The sequence below is a fragment of the Phacochoerus africanus genome, chromosome 2, assembly GCF_016906955.1.
Source record: "Phacochoerus africanus isolate WHEZ1 chromosome 2, ROS_Pafr_v1, whole genome shotgun sequence".
Classification (NCBI taxonomy): Eukaryota; Metazoa; Chordata; class Mammalia; order Artiodactyla; family Suidae; genus Phacochoerus; species Phacochoerus africanus.
Genome location: NC_062545.1, coordinates 276,978,982 through 276,996,434, shown reverse-complemented (window position 1 = coordinate 276,996,434; position 17,453 = coordinate 276,978,982). Strand labels below are relative to the sequence as shown.

Genomic DNA, 17,453 nt, shown 5'->3' with positions numbered 1-17,453 from the left:
GAAGAAAAGGCAGAAGCAGCCTGGCTGGGGGCTGGGGTGCCCTCGGGTCTCCCCTGGAGCTGGCCACACTTCCTGCCCACCTGCACGTCTGCCAGACCTGCCTCTGCAGGTGTCACGGGAAGACCGAGGGCCCTCCTACCTCTGCGTTGACTTTGGCTTAAGATCCTGGTGGTGGCACGTGGGCTGGCCCATCGGTCACTTTGTCCCTCACCCCTGGTCCCCAGGCCCTTTGGCCTCCTCCCCGCTTCGTCCCAGCCACACGGAGCCCGTATGACCCCAACCGCAGGGCGTGATCGCCTCTGCCCGGCTGCCTCCTCCAGCCCCTAAGTCCTGACCCGTCCACCGGCAGCCCTCGTCTCCACCTCCTTCCGCGCCCGGCCCCGTGGGAAGCACATCCCCACCGCCTCTCGTGAAGCTTCACCAAAGGCCTGTGTGCAAGGCAGGTGGTTTATCCCCACTTGACAGGTGAGTTACCTGAGGTCCCCTGGGAAGCTCAGGGCCGAGGAAGCTGTGCGACCGATTCCAGCCCCTGTTGGTCTGACGTGAGGCCGGAGCACTGAACTCAAATGAGACTTTGCCCACCTGCTCCCCTGCCCCTCCTGCAGGAAGCCCTCCGGATTTGATTTCCCTTTTCTGCTCCTGCTGTTTGTGCCTTGGGGGCCGTGCCCACACCCTCCGGCCCCGTGTGGCCTCCGTTGCGGGGGGCGTAGGTGTGGGCCCAGCGTCTCTGATAGCATGTCGTAGCCTGGGCTGGGTGTGGCTGGGGTGGGGTGGCTCGGCCTGGCACAGGCCCGGACGCGGTGGCCCATCCGCGTGGGTGCGTGGTGGGTTGTGAGAGAAACAAGGTCCGTGGCTTATTTGAACTGTCAGGCTGTATAGCCGGAGAGCCGCTTTTAATCAGCAAAACCCAGGGCTTCGAGGCCTCCCAGCCAATTAGCAGGCGGCCCCCAGATCACTCTGAATAATGAAACGGGCCTGTCGGGGCCTTCAGGCTGCGTTTGATGTGCCTTTAATGTCTGCCTGGCTGCGTTTTCCCCAGATGGTACCAGGGGGTGTTTCCCAGGGCCCTGGGCATTCCTTCCCAGCCACCTGCCCTCTTCCTGCTCACCCAGCACCTGCCTGCACCCCTAACCTCACCTGGGGAGGCGAGACCTCCCCAGCCCCACCGGACCTCGTGCTGAGGCCAGCTTGGGCACAGGAAGCTGTGGCCCGGCCCGGGCAGTGGCCTCCGAGGGCGCTCAGGTGTGGAGGCCCTGCTGTCCCCGTTTCAGCCCTGGCATTCCTAGGACGCTCGCTCGTCCTGGGCAGGCCGGGCGGTGGTCACCCCGGCCAGCAGGACAGATGCCAGGAGCTGGGCAGCCGAGGCCTTGAGGATGTGAACCCAAGGCCCGCCCCTTCTCTCGATGCACCCCCGGCCGGCCAAGGGGGGCCAGGGGCGGCTGCGGATGGGTGCACATGACTTGGGTGCCTTCGTGCTTTTCTGGACGGCAAAGTTCCTCTTTCTTCCCTGCACACGTCGGGGGAGGGATGAAGTTTGACCGCTCAGCCCTGGTCGCGTTCGGCCGGTGTCACTGTGAAAAACAGACCCCGTGTCCTAGATTCTCGGAGCGGCCCGAGAGGGTCTGAGCCAAGCGCTGACCCGAACTCTTCCCTCCTGAATCTGGACATCCGTGTGGCTGGAGACACTGGGGGCGGGGGAGAAAGAGCCCAGCAGGGCGGGTGGGGCGACCCGGCGGTAGTGGTGGTGCCGACCCCGCGTGCCCGGGGCAGGGCCGAAGGCCCTTGCCAAGGGGCACTTCCCGATCCTAATGGGAACCCTGTGGGAGCCGACAGGGGCTGCTGCTCCAGAGGCCGTGGGGACGGGGGTAGTGGCGGGATCTGAGGCCGTGGACTTGAAGGTGGGCTCCTGGGGGAAGCCCCCCAAGAGGAGACGGAAGGTGACCCAGGCTTCGTATAAGGGACACTCGCCGGGTGCCAGGACCTGGGCTGAGAGGTTGACGTGTGTTATCTCATTTAATCTCAACGGTGACGGCTACCCCATTCTACAGTCAGGGAAACTGAGGCTCAGAGAGGGAGAGTGCCCTGCCCAGGGTCGCACAGCCAGGCTGCAGCAGAGCCAGGATTTAAACCAAGATCTGTTCGCTGCAGAGGCCTGGCTCTTAGTGCCCCCACCAGGCCTCCCTAACATGAGGGTGACAGTGGCAGAGGGGTCTCTGTTTGGGCCTCTCTCCAGGGTGTGGGGTGGTGGCTCTGGGGCAGCGGTCCGGGTCCTGGCAGGACCATCCACGGGTACTTAGCGCAGTCGTGAGACATGCACCTGCCGTGTGCCAGGGGCTCCCTGGTCTGGGGTGCAGGGACCCCCTGGGAAGCGGGCCTGGGAGCCTCTCCGCAGCCCTGCCCGGTGTGGCTCAGGTTGGACTGAGTGACACTGGGAGGCTGCTGCCAGGCAGTGAAGTGCAGGAAACTCAGGGAGGGTGTCAGATGCCGCCTGGAAAACGGTAAATCAGGGTTGACAAGCAGGTGGTGTGTCCCCGAACCCTGCATCCAGGCCCCACAGCCCTCAGCACAGCACAGGGGGACTGAAGCTGGGTGAGTCCCCCCAAAACCCAAGGACCCGGGACCCCGCCTCCCCAAGAGGGCCTCTCGTTCACCCCTTCAGTCTTCATCTCGTAAACCAAACCCGCCACCACGCGGGCCTTCCAAGGGCCCATCCCACTGCGCTCTGCGCCCAGCTGGCCTGCGCCTGCGTCCCCACCTTCAGCCCAGGATCCCGGAGCATGGGGTCTGCCCCCTCGCCTGCTCTGCGTCCTTTCCCCACGCGGCTGCAGGCACAGTCACACATGTGGGCACTTTGTGGAGGCCACGGTTTTGAGCCGATTCTCAAAGAAACTCCGCAGGCGAGGACCCAAGGCCGATGTATTGCTTCCAGAGCTACGTGCAAGCTGCGCCTTCTCCCCGAAGCAGGGGGCTGGTGGCCCCCCAGGCCAGCCCAGAGCAGGTGCCCAATACTCGGAGGCTGAGGGAGGCGGGGAGAAGCCGGCTTTGGAGTAGGAGCTGTCCCCATCTTTTCTTTGTTCTTGAGCTTGGCCACCGCCTCGGGGTACCCTGTTTTTCAGGTCTCCTTCCTCTGGCCAGGGATCCTGCACACGGCCGTGCCGGCCGCAGCAGCTGGATACTAAAGTTGACCTTGGAGTGTGAAGCTTGATTTGAGGGGGCCTTAAAGCAGCAGCTGGAGCCTCTCGCCCGGCCCCCGGGAAGAGTGGGTGCTGGGGGGTGGAGGGATTTGACGCTGCCTGAAGCGTGGGCCCAGCCAGATTCCTTGGCAGCTTTTCTGCTTCCGAGCCGGGCATCCCCTAATTCTGTCAGTGTGCCAGTGGGAAACTGGGCTTCCCAGAAGCTGGGCACAAGGAAATGCGTCCTCAGGAAGGGTCTGGTGGTGCTGGAGGAACCCAGGCCGCCCCTCGGGGACCCGTGTGACTGCCTCTGGTGTCTGACCCCCGGTCATTTCTGGGCAGGCGTGTCTGTCCTGCCTGATGCTCACCCTCCCTCTGAAAGCACACGTGAACTTCACCATGCTCGCCTGGATGTCTCGTCGAGGGGGGAAGGGGGACCCGAGGGGCTGGTGCTGCCAGGGGGGGTCTGGATGATCGGCCGGGGCTTGAGGCAGAAGGACGGAGCCGAGCCTTGTGGCAGGTGACCGCAGAGTCGCACCTGCTCCAGCCCCTCCCGGGCTTGAAGTTATAGCTGGAACGTGGCCCCAGAAACTGCTCAAACACCCTCTTGCAAATGTGTCTCCCGGTTAAATCAGGGTCAGTCATGTAAGCTCACAGCTCAGGGCTGACTTGTATACCTCTGCGTGGTTTCTCATAAACCTTTCTTTTCCCCCCCTTTTTTTGACACCCTGTGGTATATGGGGTTCCCGGGCCAGGGATCAAATCTGAGCTGCAGTTGGGACCTGCACTGCAGCTTTGGCACCGCCAGATCCTTTAACCCACCGTGCCGGGCTGGGGATCGAACCCACATCCTGGCGCCGCGAAGCCTTTGCTGGTGCCGTTGCACCACAGAGGGAACTCCTCACAAGGGTTTCTTGAAGATGCTTCCTTGTCTCTGATCTGGGGCTGCCATTTACTGTTTGGTGGCGGTGGGGGAATGGTTGGAGAGTATCTGCCATCCCTTCCCCTGTCCGCCCATCCATCCCCCGGCACACCCACCCACCCACCCACCCATCTGTCCTCCCTCCCCGCACCCCCCACTCCCACTCCTTATGTAGGTGCCTATCAACCCACAAACCCCGCCTCTCTGCCACTCGCCTGTTCTCCCAGATATCTGTCTTTCCATCCGTCTGTCCATTTATTCATGTCTCTTCATCCATCCATCCATCCGTCTGTCCATTTATCCACCCATCTGTCCATCCGTCCATCCATCCATCCGTCTGTCCACCCATCCATCCTTCCATCTGTATGTCTGCCTGTCCGTCCATCTGTCTGTCCATTTAGCCACCCGTCTATCCATCCATCCATCCGTCTGTCCATCTATCCATCTGTTCAGCCATCCATCCATCACACCCATCTGTCTGTCCACCCATCCATCCATCCATCCACCTGCCTCTCCCTCCCTCTAGTACCAGGCACTGTGCCAGGCAGAAGTGGATCCGGGCTGAGAGAGTGGCCACTTCTTCCCACATGAGCTGGACCTCAGCTCAGGTCTTGAAGGACACTAGCACTTAGGTGAACTGGGTGGGCGGGGGGGTGAAGGCCGAGGGAAGAGCCTGCACGAAGCCTGGAGGTAGATGAACAGGGAAACAGTGGGGCGAGTGGGTAGGAGTTGGCCAGAGGCTGGCATGGCCTCCCCGACCCCCTGCATTCTGTCCCGTCCCAGGACCGGCCTCTAGGGGCCAGGGTGCGAGGCCCTGCCATGTCCCTGGCAGGCTGTGTTTGTTTGGCTGTGGCAGAAATGAGCTGGATTTGCGACTTGATTCTCAAGGGGTTTTGTGGCCCCCAGTCGGGATGTTGGAATCAAAGCAGGAAGGGTTTTGCGGCTGGCAGGGTGATTCTGACTCACACTCCTGTTTCATCTCCTTGGGATAAGGCAGATGAAGAGGGGTGAAAAGGAATGCAGACCGAGCCGCTGGCAGGAGGAAGAGAGAGCGCGTGAGAAAATCACACACATCGAGATGGGTCCGTTTTAAACGAAGAGACAGGAGCTCCCGTCGTGGCTCAGCGGAAGCGAACCCGACTAGCATCCATGAGGATGCGGATGCGATCCCTGGCCCCGCTCGGTGGGTTAAGGATCTGGCGTTGCCGTCAGCTGTGGTGCAGGTTGCAGATGCGGCTCGGATCCCGCATGGCTGTGGCTGTGGGGTAGGCCGGCCAATGTAGCTCTGATTCGACCCCTAGCCTGGGAACCTCCATATGCTGCGGGTGTGGTCCTAGAAAAGCAAAATAAATAAATAAATAAAAATGAACAAAACAGGAAGAGACACGTTTTGCAACGACGGCTCTTACTTTAGCGAGCACCACCTTCCTGCTTGGAAGGAAACAAGATGCTGGAACATTCTGGACAGCGGGCTCTCCGGCCTGCGGAGGCGGCGGAGGTGAATTTTCTTGGGTGGTGTTAATAGTCTGGATGAGGAGGGGCGAACAGAAGTAGTGGAGCACGTGCCGTGCAGGTGGTCGCGGGGCTGGAGCCTCGCCCGCCTGCCTCCGGTGACCCTGGCCGTGCCCACGGCCCCGCGTATCCTCTGTCTCACGCCCTCACGCACCTCACCTGCACCTGCTGGCCCTGAGCACCTGGGCAGGACTCGGGCCCGGGTTCATTCAGCCCTAGTGACTCGCGTTCCCAGTGAGCCCCCATTTCCTCCTTCTCTCCTATGAGGTCTGATGCCACGGGTTCTGAGCTGCCCAGGTAGACACCTGCCCAGGTGAGAATGCAGCCGTGCCACCCCTCACCACCCGACTCTGGGAGGCTCTGACGCCCCGCCCCTTCTCCTCCCAGATGCGTCTTAGGGTAACGGAGTTTGCGGGGACCCTGGGAATCCCCCAGACACAGGACAGTCAGACTCTCATGGAGAAAAAACAAAAAAGGGTCTCAAGTCCAGACACGTTTGGGACTCGCGGCCTGCCCCTCTCCTGGGGTCCAGTTCCTGTTCTCCACTGCGAGGGCGCTGGGAGCCCCGCGTCCCCGTTTCTGGAGTCCCAGGACCATCGCATGGATGGACGCTTCCTGCAGTCCCCCAGCCAGTTCCCCTGCTTTGCCAACAGGGACGCCGGGCCCTGGAGGGAAGGGACTGACTCTTGCCGTGTCCCGGGCTGAGCTGGGTGTGCGGTCCCCTCTCTCGGCACCTCCCCCTGGACAGTCCTGTGTCACACAGCCGAGAAACATGGGTCCTGCTTCCTCCCACGGGAGCGGACAGAAGCCCATCTGCTCCTGCGAGCAGAGCCCAGCGGGCCCTTGCTCCCGGGGGCCCGTGATGGGCGACAGGCGAGGCCCGGCCAGGGCGGTGGCGCCACCGCGACCCGCTCACTCCCTTCTGTCTCCTGTCCTGCAGGCCCTTCCCGTCGGAGGAGACCGCGGAGAGTGACGATGACGTGTACCGCAGCCTGGAGGAGCTGGCCGAGTAAGGAGCGGGGGGTGGGGGGTGGGGGGGGTCTCTACACAGCGGCCCACGGGCAGCTCCACGTCCCCTCGCCTGAGGGGCCTCACGGATGAGCCCCACTGTCCCTAGCTGGTGGTGACATGGCAGTGGCCTTCTGCCACGAGGTCGGCCGCAAGAGGGCTGAGAGCTGGCGTTTCCTGAAGCGAGGCCCCTGGAGCGAAGTAGGGTCCAGGCACAGGCAGTCGTGATTCAGGGTTGAATCCTGAAGGTGGGGGCCGGGCTGGGGCCAGGTCACCTGCAGCCGCCGCGGCGTCTCCCCTTCTGCCCCGGCCCATCCTTGGTCTGCTCTGTTCCCTTCCCGGGCATGTCCTGCAGCACACCCAGCCCAGGCCCAGCCATCCCTTATGCTCCTGGAGCCCCCCAGGGACTGGCAGGAGTCCCTGGGTGGTGGCCCTTCCAGAAGAGCACGGCCAGGGTGGGGCCCTGTGGCCGGCTGCCCAGAGAAGGGGCAGAGGGCTGGAGGGCGGGGCTGCCCATCCTGAAGGAGGAGGCAGTGACCAAGCGGTGCCAGGCTTCCCCGGCCTCCTGCCAGTGGAGGCTCCTTCTTGTTGGACGGCGACGTTTTTCTGTTCCTGGAGAAACGGCTGTTCCTTCTGGGGAGACTTTTCCTGGCTCTCCTTTGTCTTACGGCGCAGACTGAGCCTAAGAATCATGACCAAAATAAGAGCCGGCGTTGACCGTGCACCTGCCATGTTGGCAGCCACCTCGTTGCCCCCGCTCCCGGCGGGGCTGCCTCTAGAGTAGGGGGCCCGGGTGAATATTCTTTGCTGGATCCCTGTCCATTGAAGTAATTTGAGCCCTTGAAAAGCCAGCCTGTGGGCCACGAGCTGGTGGCCCCATCTCGTGGTGTATGTGAACGAAACCCTCACTGCTCAGTGGCCGAAGCTGCCACCATCTTCCTGAAACGGTGCTGACCCCACAGTGATCCCCGTGAGAAGTGTGGCTCCTGGGGACACCCAGTCGACCCCATGTGGTTCTGAGGCTGAAGAGAACCCCAAGGGGAAGGGGTGGGGTCTGGGGTCCTCATAGGCTCAGCCAGGGCCTGGGGTCCCCGCCTGGACGCCACTGCCCGCCCTGACCTGTCCCGGGAAGCAGAGGGGGACTAATACACTTCAAGAAAGGTGGGCTCCAACGCTCGGGGCCCCCGGAGGTGGGGGCTGAATGAGGGGCTGCACACCCCAGCCTGTGAGGGGTGAGGAGACCGAGGCTCGGAGAGGCAGGGGTGGAGACTCGGGGGCCCAGCTGGTCCGCGGCCCCCTGGCTGGCTGGGCTCAGGGTTGGAACTGCCTCCCGTCTGCCCTTCCCGCCTCGGATGTCCTTCCGTCTGCCAAGTTCATGCCTAAGGGTCCCCCACTTGGGGAGCCTCACATCCCCCCCCCCGACTCCATGCACGGAAGAGCACCCACACCCCCGTTTGGCCTTGGGGTTGTCTGTGGGGTGCCCTGCGATCAGGTTCTTGGATGCCCGTCTCTGAGGACTGGAAGGTGCCTGAGGTCAGACCCCGCGTCTTCATGCCCCGCCGCCCCCCAGGCCCTAGCGGCCGACATCTCGTGTATGCGGCGTAACCGAGCATCCCAAGTGGTGATGATGGTGACAGTGGGAGGAGCTTACAGAGCCTTGATGGGGCGGCACTGCGGGGACTTGTCTTCTTCTACCCCCCGCCCCCCTCCTTGGGTGGTGTGTTCTGCAGGTGACTTTACAGATGAGGAAACAGAGGCCTCGAGGGGGCACTCCTGCCCCTGTCACTCAGCCAGGAGGCCTTGGAGCTGCCCTTGAACCCCGAGTCTGGGCCTTCCCCTCCCCTCCACAGTCAGTGCCCCCACAGTGTGCGGGGAGCCCCCACCCAGTGCTGAGGGTGAGGCCCCTTCCCCTGAGTTGGCAGGCTGCGGGCGGGCTCCGCGCCCCGGGGAGACCTGCCTCAGTGGTCGGCAGAGACGGAGCGCTCCCGAAGGTGGGGACCACGTGCAGGACAGACCTGCATGAAATGCCAGGGGCCCCTCAGCTGCCACCCCGGGGCTTCCTGCCTTGTTCTCAGGAGTTGGGCGGATTTCTGCCCCAAGAGTCTGGCAGTGACCCCGGGTGCCCGTGCCCGTTTCCCCGCTTCTCTGCCTGTTCCCGTCGTGACTGATCCCTCACCCCCAAACTCAGGGTGTCATTCCTCGGGCACGGAGAAGCCAGTCCAGGGGTGTGTGTGGCTTTGCACAGTTCAGTGATATTATTCCATGGCACTGAGAGTGAGCCTGCCTAATCCATTGAGCTCCTATGGCTGCAGTTATTGCAGACGTAAATCATAAATTATAGGGAAGGGGAACGCATTTGAGTCTTTAACTTGTGGTTTGGTCCCAGAGGCTCCAGTGTAATAAATTTTTCATGCTCTTCCCCCCCCCCCCCCCCCCCCGCTTCTCTTTTCACTGAAAATCAAGATTTCCTAGCATCCTGTCTCCATGGACCTGGGATTCATATTTATCCATTATGGCAATTTGCAAGACACAAACAGACATGTCGTGTCTCACCTGGCCTCTGCTGGGGCGGGAACGGGGCTGTGGAGCGCAGAGGCTGGAGCCAGGGCAGTGGCCTGGATCTGAGGCCGGGCAGCGGTGGCAGGGAGCACGGGGTGACGTTTCCAGTAGAGCTGCTAATTCTTTCTTTGGGCTCTGGCCAGGTGTCAGAAGCAATGATCACGTTGTGTCTCTAAGGGGCCCCGCCCGATCTCCGGACCTCAGATGCCCCACAGCTCTTTGGAGAGGGTCAAGCACTCGCTCCACGCATCCCTCTCCCCTTCACAGGGGGCCTGGTGGGGGAGGGGCACCTGTGAGGGTCCACCAGGTGTGTGTGGCCCAAAGAGCACTTCCGATCGGTCAGTCCGTCAATCAATCAGTCACGTCTTCATTCAGCTGCCCACTGGCTACTATGCACTTTCTGGAAACATAAAGGGGAAGATGGGGCAGTCCTGGCGCCCAGGACCTCGTGCCCTGGGCTGCAGGGGTGGGGAGCAGTGCGCTGGGGGTTGACAGGGGCGACCCAGCATCGCTGGAGGAGAGCTGTGGGGGTCCCAGAGTGCTCGCTGGAGGGACTGCTCCTAGCAGGGGTCTCCGCCTTCAGCGCAGTGGGCCATCGAGGGCTTTTCTACACCTGCTTCCACCACCCAAAGCAGGGCCACTGACCTGGCCGTGCAGAAGAATCTGCCTCGTGGAGTTCCCTTGGGGTCGCAGCGGGTTAGGGATCTGGCATGGTCACTGTAGCAGCTCTGGTCGCTGATGTGGCTCGAGGTCAGTCCCTGGCCTAGGAAATTCTGCATGCTGCGAGTGTGGCCAAAAAAAGAAAGACTCTGCCTCGTTCCCAGAGCAACCAAGAGCGCCTCAGGGCAGACCCGGAGCCTTGGCTCTGGCGTGTCCTACTGCGTGGGCTTCGGCAGGTGACCCAGTCTCTCTGCCCGTTTCCCTGGGTGTAACATGCGGTGTTGGTGGTGTCTGCTGCGCACACCGTGAGCGCCCAGGCAGGGAATGTGGTTCCCTTCCACCAGGGATGTGGCCTTTCTCTCTGGTTTCCAGATGCCCACGGCGGCATTGTCCGGGAGAAAGCAAACACAAGCTGCCTGTGCAATTGTAAATTTTCTTTGCTTCAAAAAAGAAACAGGTGAAATGAACTTTGAGATTGTATTTTTGGAGTTCCCATTGGGGCTCAGCAGATTAAGAACCCAACATAGTGTCCATGAGGATGTGGGTTTGATCCCTGGCCTCGCTCAGTGGGTTAAGGATCCGGGATTGCCACAGGCTGCAGCGTAGATCAAAGACGCAGTTCGGATCTCGTGCTGCCGTTGCCGTGGCTCTGGTTCAGCCCTTAGCCTGGGAACTTTCATATGCCGCAGGTGTGGCCATAAAAAGAGGGGGGAAAAGCATGTTATTTTTACTTTACCAGTGTAGCCACAATACTATCCAGTTGAAGGGAGTTCTCTTGTGGCACAGTGGGTTAAGGATCCAGTATTGTCACTGCAGTGGCTTGAGTTTGATCCCTGGCCCGGGAATTTCCACATGCCGTGGGCGCAGCCAAACAAAACCCCTGCAGATATCATCTAGCTCAACACGTGATCGGCGTAACGGATGGTTAAGGAAGTAGCTGACACGCTCTTTTGCGGAAGGCCAGCACGGTCGGTCCACGGGCCGCGTTGGTGAGCTCGCAGCCACGTGTGGCCCTGTGGCTCCGTGGCTCCGTGTGGGCAGCCCAGGTCTGGGATCCAGAACAGTGTCCTGGGAGCCAGCGCCAAGCCCCCTGCATGTGAGTGGATGCCACTGGGCTAAGATTCTGTTTTTGAGCGCTCTAAGCTCACTTTTGAGATCATCGTATAACGTAGGACCGAATCATGGAGCAGCTGGCTGAAAAAATTAACATGAAATATTGCCACTTAGAAAATGCTCTATCAAGCGCACTGAGCCCCGCAGGAGAGGCCCTTTTGTAAACGGTCCTGATGATTTTAGGACCTCGTATTTGCACAGCAGCTCATCCCTCCATGGGCCACCGCTTCGTTCCCAGGAGCCGCTCCCCATCTCTCGCACCTGCCCGGCTCTCGCACAGCCCCAGGGTCAGGTGTCTGCCCTGGGGGAGCCCCTCACGCAGGGCTGGGAGCCAGATTTGCACACAGAAGACACATGCATGAGACAGTTCGCCGCCCAGGGTGAACTGGAGCCCAGGGTGGGGCTGGGTGAATGCCAGCTCAGGAATCAGGGAAGGCTTCTCGGAAGAGGTGACCCCTGGGTCTTGGAACCCAAGTGCGAGGTGGCCAAAAGGCAGGACTGGGGTCCCAACAGAAGGAGCAGCCTTGCAAAGGCCTGGCTGGGTGCAGTGGCCCCGAGAGTGGGAGGCGAGGAGGGGTGAAGCAGGAGAGCAAGGTTGGACTTGCCTGCCCAGGTCCCCAGGCTCTCATCTCAGAGGCGTGGCCTGGCGTTGCCCCGTGGAGGTGCAGCAGGTTTGAGACACCACGAGGTGTTTGCAAGAAATCAGAATTATCCAGGCTTCCCAGGACTCGATGGGAAGACCACTCCTGCTGCCTGGGGAGGCCTGGGCCACCTCGGAAGGCCTGCAGAGCCCCCCAGCCAGGGTGCGCTTCTGTGATGGGGGGCACCCAGCGTGCAGAGGGCGTCTGGAAGTCACCTTTGCTGGCGGGAGCAGGCGCAGCTCGCCGGCTGAGGACGGCAGGGACACATCTCAGCCACACGCAGCTGTCACAGGGAGCTCCGTGTTACCCTGGGCGCATTCAGTCCTTCCCGGGATTTCACTGTCCCCATCTCTGCAGGGAGAGCTGCAGCCAGAGGGTACGTGGATGCCTTCGCGCTTAGAGGGTCCGTGGTCTTTGACTGGGGAGCCCGGTTCTCACCACCGGCTTCACTTTCCTTGGAATCGGGTGATTTTCAGGCTTAAACAAATGTGATCGTTGCACGACAGGGAATATAATTTATCTGTAAATGTATAGCTGCATGCTTTATTGCCTCATAAAATGACTTTGCGGCTTTAAATGTGTCATGTTAGCGCTGTCGGGGCAGTTTTTTAAGATGCATAGAACGTAGGAGGAGTTCCCGCGTGGGAGCTGCCTTCACAGGGCTTTGGGCATCTTCCTGGAGCGGGTCTTCCTGGTCCCCAGGGACACAGGTGGGCGTGCACAGGCGGTGGCGGGGGAGAGGGGGCAGCTCGCTGGGAGGACCCAGGCCACCCTCCCCCTGCCGAGGGAAATGACCCGCCCTCACCGAGGGAGAGCCTGTCCCCACCCCGCCCCTGACCTTGCCTGCCGCCACCTCCAGCTGCAGAAACGTTTGTTCAGAGCGCTTCCGAATTCCGCTACCGTCACGCCACTCTGCGTGAAAATTCCACGTCAAGCAGGAGACCTGCGGGGAGGGGGAGCCGCCCGCGTGTGAGGCTGGGGTTTGGGGGCATCTCATGCTCGTCCTGAAGGATTGCTTCTCCAAGGGGCGAGATTGAAAGCAGGCGACACAGACACAGCTCCATTAACCACAGACCCCGAACCCTGCTCCGTGCAGAACACAGACCCCGGCAGGGCCTGAAGAGGGCCGACGGCCAAGCCCCTCCATAGGGTAGGTGGCGGCTGCCCTGCTCAGGCTGGGGGGGGGGGGGGGCTGGCTGGAGGGGGCAGGCAGGGTCCCCGGAGCCCTGGGCGCTGCGGAGGGCTCCCCCTGTTCTGCAGGCTGCCTCCCAGACCCGGGTACCCTGGCTGTGGGCTGCTGAGGTGGGGACGGTGGGCGCAGGAGGGCCTCGGCTCGCGCCTGGTCTTGTCGGCGGACCCAGCTCCTTCCCTCTGGCCATTCAGGCCTTCGTCTGTACACTGTGCACGTGGGGAGAGCTGACGGTGTGCCTGGTGTGTGCAGTCCCGGCCTGGGGTCGCCTTGGCAGCACGTGGTCCCTGCAGCCCCGTCGAGGGTGTCTGTCCTCACGTGAACGCCAGGAGGCCTGGCTGTGGGGCTGGCCACGTGGAGGGCACGGAGCCAGCACACAGGGGAGCACGTGCACGTCGGGCCCCAGTGTCCCCAGCGGAGGCGCCTGCCCAAGGGCACAGGGCAGCTAAGGGGCAGAGCGGATTTGAAGCAGGTCTGTCTGACTCCAAAGCGCACAGCCTGACCACCCCTCCGTGCCAGGGCTGTCTGGTAGAGCCCGGCCGGCGACCTGGGCCCCTCTGGCTCGGCTCTCACTCTTCCTGCCCCTCTAACTCCCACATCTGCCATCCAGGGCCCCTGGGATCAGACCTCGACAGGCCAGGACATCTCCTGGAGGAGGTGTTGGCAGAAGTGCACAGGAAGTACCTAGGCGTTGCCAGAATGAGACTTAGGAAACCTCCCTCCCCCTGGCCAGGCTGGTCCCTGCCTTCTTGGGGGTGGGGTCCTGGGAGAGTCTGGGGCTCAGCTGTGTCTGTTACTCAGGGCCTGAGGCCTGGCTGTCCTGGCCCCAGAGTCCCCCATCCGTGCAGCCCCGAGGTGGAGCTGGACCCCTGGCCTCCCTCTCTGGCCCCTGTGGTCTAGCCGCGATGCCCCTTGCCCTTCTAGAGCTGCCTGTGGGCGTCTGGGCGAAGGGCAGCCCACCCACACCCAAACAGGCTCACCGCGCCTCCCTCTCCTGGTCACGGAGGCGGCCGGGCGGGGGTGGGGGGATGGACGGCCCTGACCTCTGCTCTCCGCGTCTCTGAGGCTCCCCGCTCTGCCCTCCTGGGGCATCGCGGCCCCTCGGTACTTGGGCCTGAGCTGTCCCGAAAGGGATGGGCACTCATTGTGCTGAGGGAGCCCCTCTGCCCCGGCTGAAGGTTTCAGTAGTGCAGCAGCAGATACGACACAGACCTGGGGACTTGTGCTTGAAACACCTAGAGAAGCCCGGGGCCCTTTCAGACCAAGGCCGTCGCGGCGATTCTGTGGTCCGGTTTAACAGTCTCTGCAGGGACGGGGAACCGAAGGTTCGACACAGTCGGTGCTGTCTTCAGGGAGAGAGCAGGGGAGACGTTTGCAGTCTGTCTAGGGGCCTCTGCAGACCCCTCTCCCGATACTGTGCAGCTCGTGAGGATAAAGACTCGGCCCTTCTTGCATTATGTCCCATGCGTCCACCACAGATTTGACACACAGTGGCACCTCAGAGATATTGCTTAAAAAATAAATGAGCCTCGCAGGCTGGATTTCACGGAAGAATCCTGTCCTGTACATATCGGCTGTGTTGGCTGCCGAACTCTTACTCATCCTGCAAAACCCTACCCAGAGGTTACCTCCTCTGAGAAGCCATCTCCACCTCTACCAGGCGGATGGAGGTGCTCCTTCCCCTGGAGGTGTATAAAGCCCATCAGAATTGTCTCTGTTACTGTGTTATCATTTCTCCCTGCATTTGTCCCCACCGCCCTGCACGCCATGGCACAGAGGAGGGCCTGAAGGTTGGTTTGCTGTCCTTACATGGAGGCGCCAAGCAGTGGTTCCAGGTGCAGGTCAGTGGGTCCCCCTCAATGCCAGGCCCTGCCCCTGAGTTTTTCCCATAATCTCAGCTTTTACAAGGTCACCGCAGGGTGGGTGGCCCTGTCCCCATATTGTAGTGGAGGATGTGAAGGCTCAGAGAGCGTCACTCATTGGCCTGAGGTCACACAGCACACTTTATGTGGCAAAGAAGGGATTCAAACCCTGAGCCAGCTCCTGCTTGGCCAGGACAGTCCCCTGGGCCTCTTCCTTGTGACCAAGTCTGGATGGTGGGGCCACCCTTCTGTTCAGAAAGAATCCCCGGCAGAGGGGGCATTGTGGCAGGAGGCACGCAGCCAGGCCACCTCTGGGGATCTGGTAGCCACAGCCCCGTCCAGATGAGTTCCTAGAGGGCTTCGTGTCCTTGAGGGACCGTCTTGCCCTCTCTGGGCCCTGCTGTCCCCACCTTTTGGGAGGCCTCGTGTGTTGGGGCCAGGGTCTGCCGAGGGCAGGTGAGGCCGACCTCCCTGCTGTAAGCAGTGCCTTTTCTGTCTGTCTGTCCCCATGTGCAGACCACGTGGCCCGCAGCCGGCTCCCCCAGGTCCTCTGAAGACCCGTCTGCCGCCCCCACTGAACAGCGTGGACCGAGGTCGGGAAGTGTCGGATTTGGTTTCCTGGTAACAATTGACCAGTGGTTGGGATCCTGCTTCGCAGCCTCAGACAGCCCGGGGCCGGCAGGCACGTCGCGCCTGTCAGTAGCGATATTTTATGTCCACCGCAAACACGCAGGCCCGCCAGAGGCAGGACGCGGAGATTTTGTTCGCCTTTCTTTGATTTTCCGTGGGCGGCAGGGGAGTGGGGGCGCTTCTGAGCGGCGGGAACAAAATTGGGCAGGCAGGCAGGCCGGGCTGCTGGGCAGGGGGGCGAGGGAGGCGGGGTCCCGTCTCGGGGGCAGCAGGCCGGCCCGGGCCCTCCTGGAGGGTCTCGGCCGCGGTGGGGACCACCACGGTGGTGGTCGGACTTAGCGTCTGTCGGCCCGGCTGCCTGCGGCAGAGCAGGGGAGTGGCAGGATGAGGCGGAGGGGAGCTCGTGGTCCCGGAAGGTGGGTTTGGGGCGGAGGAGGCCGTGGCGCTCACGCAGCGTCCAGCTGGAGGGGCGCCGAGGTCCTGCTGAGGTGTGGCTCGGCCCCGGAGGCTCATCCGAGTACGGCGTCCACGTCCCTGCCGAGGCCCAGGCGCCCTCCGTGCCCTGCACCCTCCCTCTCCTGGACGAAGCCCCGGATGGAGAAGGGCCGTCTCTGAAACCTGCTGAGGACACGTCCGTGCTGAGGCCCGGCCGCCAGCCGCCCAGTCTGGGGTGCTTCTTCCGCAGAAGACTTATAAATTGTGTTTAGAGCGGTGACGTGTTTCGTGCTGACAGATGGCATCTGTTTACTGAGCGTAGGTCCCTGTGCGAACGAAATACGGTCCCTGGGGTTGTGGGCTTCGGCCACTTACTGAGCACCTGCTGTGTGCTGGTCCCTGTGTGCTGGCCTGTGCTGGTCACTTGCATCGTGGCTGAAACTTCCAAAGACCTTCCCGGGGACTGGCCTTGTTCTCAGTTTGCAGCTGGGGAAGCAGGCTTAGGTCCTCCGGCCAGAGCTGCAGAGCCGGAAAACGTCGGGGCTCGGAACCCATCTCCCACTCACCCGACTGCTTTCCCTGGGCGGGGGGTGGAGGGCCGGGGTGTCGCTCTTGGGCAAGTCCGGTTTGAGAGACCCTGGCCTGGGCTAAGGGACAAGCGGACCTACGCGTCCTGTGTCCAGCGACAACCACGGTTATGTTCACAGACGGGCCCTGCGTGGCGGGTACGTGGAGTTTTAATGTGAATTGTGGCCTCTGATAACTTGGATCCCGAGACAAGGCTCTTCCGTTGGTCCAAGTGACAACGTGAAAAGAGTCGGGGTGCGTTCGAGACACCCCGACATGATGGACTTGCCTTGGGGCGATTCAGAATGTTAGGGTCCTTTTCAAGGACTGTGGGGGCTGGACGGGGGCTTGAGTCAAGCGCACCAGGCCCAGATGGAGGCTGCGGTCTCGCTGCTTCTCCCTCGGGGGAGGGCGTGCAGGGGCCGCGGCGGGCGGGCCCCGGTTCTGAGGGCCAGGGCATGGCTGGATGGTCCACAGGCTCATGCTGTAGAAAACAGAGGCCAGGATCCTTCCCCCGTTGGAGCCACCGCCGCGTCACCGCACTGCCCTTCCGGACGCTTTAGACACTCGGGGGACCCCGATTTGCACCCATCCCCCCACCCCCGGCCCCACGCCTGTGCTTTCCTTGTCCAGCAGCTGGTCGTGGCCATCGGCTGCACAGGGCCCAGCCAGTCGTGGCATACATTAATCTGCTTTAGCAGATGCCCGAGCCCTGAAATCTATACCCTGCCCTGTTCAGAGGACTCACGCTCGGTAACGACCCCAGCCGGTACCCACGAGGACCCGTGCTGCCTTAGCGAGGCATCAGCAGGGTGATGGCGGAGTTTCCATGCCGACGCCGGCCAAGGGAGCCACAGCTGGTCACCGCCCCGCACACGACACTCCTCCATGCCAGGAGGGTCTGCATCTCGGGCGTGACTGGCCCCTTCAGTCCCCCCACCCGAGACTGTGAGGTCCGTGGGACGGAGTTGGCGCCTTTGTCACCTGTGTCCCCCACACCCAACAAGTTACCTACAGCACAGAACTGGTCTTGGGCTAATATTGATTAAACCAACCCAATCTGTTGGTCTTTGAGTCTTCGTAGCCAAGTCTTAGGATTTTTATCGTTCCTTTTGAAAAATGCAGCTTCTTTGCTGTTGGGTTTCGCCTTTTCCCATAATGTGGAGCACCCGCGAAATGCAA

The 17,453-nt window shown here is 62.0% G+C and overlaps 1 protein-coding gene across 5 annotated transcripts in view; it reads left to right on the top strand.

The window, feature by feature from the left end:
- The window catches only part of VAV2 (vav guanine nucleotide exchange factor 2), a 176,731-nt gene that overhangs the window by 105,912 nt on the left and 53,366 nt on the right, over positions 1–17,453 (top strand). For all 5 annotated transcript variants that reach the window (XM_047768858.1, XM_047768856.1, XM_047768853.1 and 2 more), the window contains exon 4: positions 6,548–6,616. In XM_047768858.1, the coding sequence (XP_047624814.1) occupies positions 6,548–6,616 (69 nt within the window). The remainder of the gene's footprint in view (positions 1–6,547; positions 6,617–17,453) is intronic.